This window comes from Palaemon carinicauda, chromosome 34, assembly GCF_036898095.1.
Source record: "Palaemon carinicauda isolate YSFRI2023 chromosome 34, ASM3689809v2, whole genome shotgun sequence".
Classification (NCBI taxonomy): domain Eukaryota; kingdom Metazoa; phylum Arthropoda; class Malacostraca; order Decapoda; family Palaemonidae; genus Palaemon; species Palaemon carinicauda.
This window is the reverse complement of record NC_090758.1, coordinates 66,486,323-66,490,738: the sequence shown is the minus strand read 5'-3', so window position 1 is coordinate 66,490,738 and position 4,416 is coordinate 66,486,323. Positions and strand designations below refer to the sequence as shown.

Here is a 4,416-nt window from a genome sequence, read left to right as displayed (position 1 = left end):
CCTTTGGCACGGAAGTCCTTATTGACACATTCAAAGAACTTGCTGGGCTTATGTGTGTGAAACCCATTAATATTACTGGTTTGGAGCTCTACACTGACAGCTTGGTCTGTCTTAATTGGCTGAATTCCCATGTTAATAAGATTGATAAATTGAAGAATCTTAATGCGTTTGTAATAAATAGACTACATAATATCGGCCAGTTGTGTGAAGTGCATCCCATTGCTTTTAATTTTTGTGGAGGGTCTGTAAACCCAGCTGATAGTGCTAGTCGTCCTACTTCTTACAAAATGCTGATGAAATCTTCATTTCTGACTGGTCCACCACATCTCTGTAAAGATGTGACAGGAGATTGCTTTAAGGTAGTTATCCCAAACCCTTTGATATCAGGGTCTAAGATGAACAGGAATGATGATTCTAGGGAACTTTATGTTGCAACTGCAGTGCATGGTAGCGAAAGGGCTGTTCACCTTTTCCCTATGGATCGGTTTTCGGATTTTCATAAACTTGTAGCAGTACAACACATGGTTCTTAAATTTGTCAATAAATGTAAGATTAAATTGAGAGATAGCGATCCAGCTAAGTATTCACATTTAATCTGTTTTGAGGTGGACGAGCTTTTTGCTAGGGCAAATTCTATCTTGATTTCTCAAGATCAGAGAGTCCATTTCCCAGAAGTGTTTGATTACTTTTCTTCTAAGAATCCTGCTAGTAAAGACATGCCAAATATTGTAGGCCAGCTCAACATATTTCTTGACAAAGATAATGTTCTCAGAGTTAAGAGTAAGTGTTCACGCTGGAAAGATATGAACAAGTATGAATTTGTTCCCATTCTCTTGTCGAAATCAAGTTTGCTTACCAAATGTATCATTCTTGATACACACAGGAAAACTTCCCATGCAGGGTTGTATGCTTTGCTCTCAGAATTAAGGAAACAATTTTATATACCACATTACTTCTCTACAGTAAAGAGAATTCTAAAGCAATGCATAAATTGTAGGAGGTTTAATCTGAAAAACATTAAGTTAAATCAGTCACCATATAGAGATATCCGGTTAGAACCCCCAAATATTCCATATAGATATAGTTTTATGGATCATTTGGGACCATACTGGATTATTTGGAATGGCAAGAAGGTTAAAGTTTGGTTGCTTTGCATTACGTGCCTTTGGAGCCGTGCAATAAATTTAAAGGTTTGTTTAGATCTTTCAATGCCTAAGTTTCTGAGAGCATTCCAAATGCACATTCATGAGTTTGGCATGCCTGAGAAGTTTTTTTCTGACAAAAGCACTCAAATAGTAAGTGGCACAAATATCATTAAGGCTTTTCTCAGTGATCCTAATACTAGACAATATCTGCAAGAGAATAATATCAAAGCTCTTGAATTTCAACAGTATTACAAGGGTTGTAAACAACTTGGTTCATTAGTTGAGAGTTGTGTTAAACTTGTAAAAAGGCTGATTTATGGTGCGATAAAGAATTCGGTATTGAGTTTTGTAGATTTTGAGTTTTTAATTAGTGAAGTTGTGCACCTTGTCAACAGAAGGCCAGTGGCTTTTAAAGAAGCTCTCAGAGACTGCAACCTGAATGAAAATATACCTGCCCCAATTACACCGGAAATATTACTTAAGGGTTATGAACTTGTATCTTTGAATATAATCCCTAACTTACAACCTATACCTATGGATGATCCCTCCTGGAATCCTAATTCTACAGAACAAATTAGGGAGAATTATAGCAAGCTTCGCAAAGCTCGCTTAAAATTAATAGAATTATATAATTCAGAATTTCTTGCTCAACTTATTAGTCAAGCAATAGATGAAAAATCCAGATATATGCCTATTGGCCACAAACCATTGCAAGTAGGAGATGTTGTATTGATTAAAGAAGCCATGCAGAAGCCTGCAAATTACCCTATGGGGAAGGTCTTGAAAGTGCAAGTAAATGACTTGCAAGAAGTTACAGGGGCAACAGTAATGAAAGGTAATAGATCCCGTGTGGATATGCATGTCGAGAGCCTTATACCTTTGATGAGCATCAGGGAATATGAGCAAAATAGGACACTGCAAGAAAACACAGCTGAAGCACAAATACCAGAGGCAGATGCTGTTAGGCCTCGGCGGAAAGCTGCCATTAGGGCAAATGAGAGAAACCTTAAACTGGCTAAAGATGGTTTGATTTGATTTTTGCTTGTATAAACACATTTGTTTTTGGTTTGTTTTGAAATCTTTTATTATTGCAAAATTACTAATGAAATAAGCATTAGTAACTGGTTACCATTCAATTTTTTATTACTACAAAATTGAATGGCCTTTCCTGGGAGTGTTTGGAAAGTTATGTTTATCCTTAGTTTTTCCTTCTTATTAATATAAGAGAGTTTCATTATTTTGCGTAATATTATTAGTTAGTCTCGTATTCTCATGTAGTTTGCTTTTATTGCTTCCTTATACTCTAAAATAAGCATTAATTATTAAAGTTATATCCTGCTGTTTGGGTGTCTTTGTTCTTTAGTTGTAATTGCTTGGTAAATATATGCATTTCCTTCATCATTTAAATAAATGTTTGGTAAATTGATTTTCTTTTAACTTAACTATACCAAGCACCAAGCAAACAGCAACGAAGGTAGTTAATTACGTTAACCCTGTAACTAGTTACTGCCTAGTTTGGTTATCTTCCAGCGTCAACCCCGTTCCCAAAATACTTTGGAGCAGGAGTAGCTTGGAAGGAGAGGGACAGTGAAGACGTGACCACTACCTAGCACAGCGCGACTTTGAGATCGGTACTACGATCATACAAATCTTAAGTGCAGTGCATTATAAAGGAACTATGAAGTGCTAAATGTATCTGTGACCTGGCCCATGTACCGAGGGTGGGGAGGCGGATAATGCTGCCTTTTATCCTCCTTAGGCCGCCACCATTTCCACGAAGAACAACTTGCCAACCGATACCATCTAGTTGCTAATACGACTATTCGGCTTAATTTGGACCTGGAAAGGATAGCTGAAAATTTGAAGGTTTGTTGCAAATTTCGTTTGGTGCTTGTCATTTGCGATTTCAATTTCAGTAATTATTGTTAACAATAATGTCCTAACAGAATTTCCCCATGAAATTTATCAAGAGAATCATATTCGATTGGTACCCATGTATGTAATTATATTTACCAAGTAAGCCTATTATGTCTTTTGGACCTTAATTTAAAGGCAACATTAATATTTTTGGAGCTAGCATATTACTTTTACTTATATTTAACAGGTAGTAATTCATATTTTTCAAGCCATAATTTTATATTTATGGTCTGCCGGGTTAACCCAGTAACTACTTGTTCATCCCAGTTTTGCTTAGCCTCTCAATCTCGTGCTTCGTTGCCTCATTGTTTTTACGTATGTTTGGATGGACATGCCCACTTATTTGCATTGCTCATGAGCATTTAGAGGTTTACTTTATATATATATATTTTACTTGAGTCATTTTTCTTAAGTTTTACATTAATTTTTATTTAGTTAATTTGATTAGGAGTCCCTTCTTATATTAGGATTTCCCTCATTTCAGATTCTCTTGATTTATTCTGAAACTGTGAGTTGGCAGCAGGGCCAGCACCATCCCTCTACCGCGTATGGTTTGGGATTACCTGTTGCAAACCAGGAAGCAAGGATATTCCCAACAGATTGATAAATTAAACTGTAGAATTTATTATTAAATTTCTTGTGTTTTTTCTTGGTTTATTATTCACAGTAATTAATTCAGAATATCTCCTTTTAACAACCTTCCATTTCCATCTTTCACTGTCTCTTCAATTCTTGCGCCGGCCTTCCTTACTCTCTTCACTTCTTTCCAAAACTTCTTCTTATTCTCTTCATATGACTGACCCAGTCCCTGACCCCACCTCAGGTCAGCTGCCCTCTTTGCCTCACGTACCTTGCGCTTTACTTCCACCTTTTGCTCTCTATATTTTTCATACTTCTCTATACTATTACTCTGCAGCCATTCTTCAAAAGCCCTCTTTTTCTCTTCCACTTTTACCTTCACTCCTTCATTCCACCATTCACTGCCCTTCCTTATGCTGCCTCCAACAACCTTCTTGCCACATATATCACTTGCAATCCCAACAAAATTTTCTTTTGCTAACTTCCACTCTTCCTCTAAATTACCAGTTTCTCTTACTCTCACCTCGTCATATGCCATATTCAACCTTTCCTGATATTTACTTTTTACCCCCGTTTTTATTAGCTCTTCAACCCTCACTAGCTCCCTTTTACATCCACCTACTCTATTCCCCCACTCTTTTGCTACAACTAATTTTCCTTCCACCAAAAAATGATCAGACATACCGTTAGCCATACCCCTAAACACGTGCACGTCTTTCAATCTTCCAAACATTCTTTTAGTTATCAGCACATAATCCATTAATGCCCTTTCTAC

The 4,416-nt window shown here is 36.7% G+C and overlaps 1 protein-coding gene across 1 annotated transcript; it reads left to right on the top strand.

Annotated features, from left to right (window-relative positions):
- Nucleotides 1–521: 521 nt before the first annotated feature.
- On the top strand, nucleotides 522–3,745 carry LOC137627002 (uncharacterized). Its single transcript, XM_068357984.1, has 2 exons — nucleotides 522–3,011; nucleotides 3,547–3,745. The coding sequence occupies exon 1, from the start codon at nucleotides 522–524 to the stop codon at nucleotides 2,178–2,180; it is 1,659 nt and encodes a 552-aa protein (XP_068214085.1). The 3' UTR covers nucleotides 2,181–3,011; nucleotides 3,547–3,745.
- The last annotated feature ends 671 nt before the right edge of the window (nucleotides 3,746–4,416 follow it).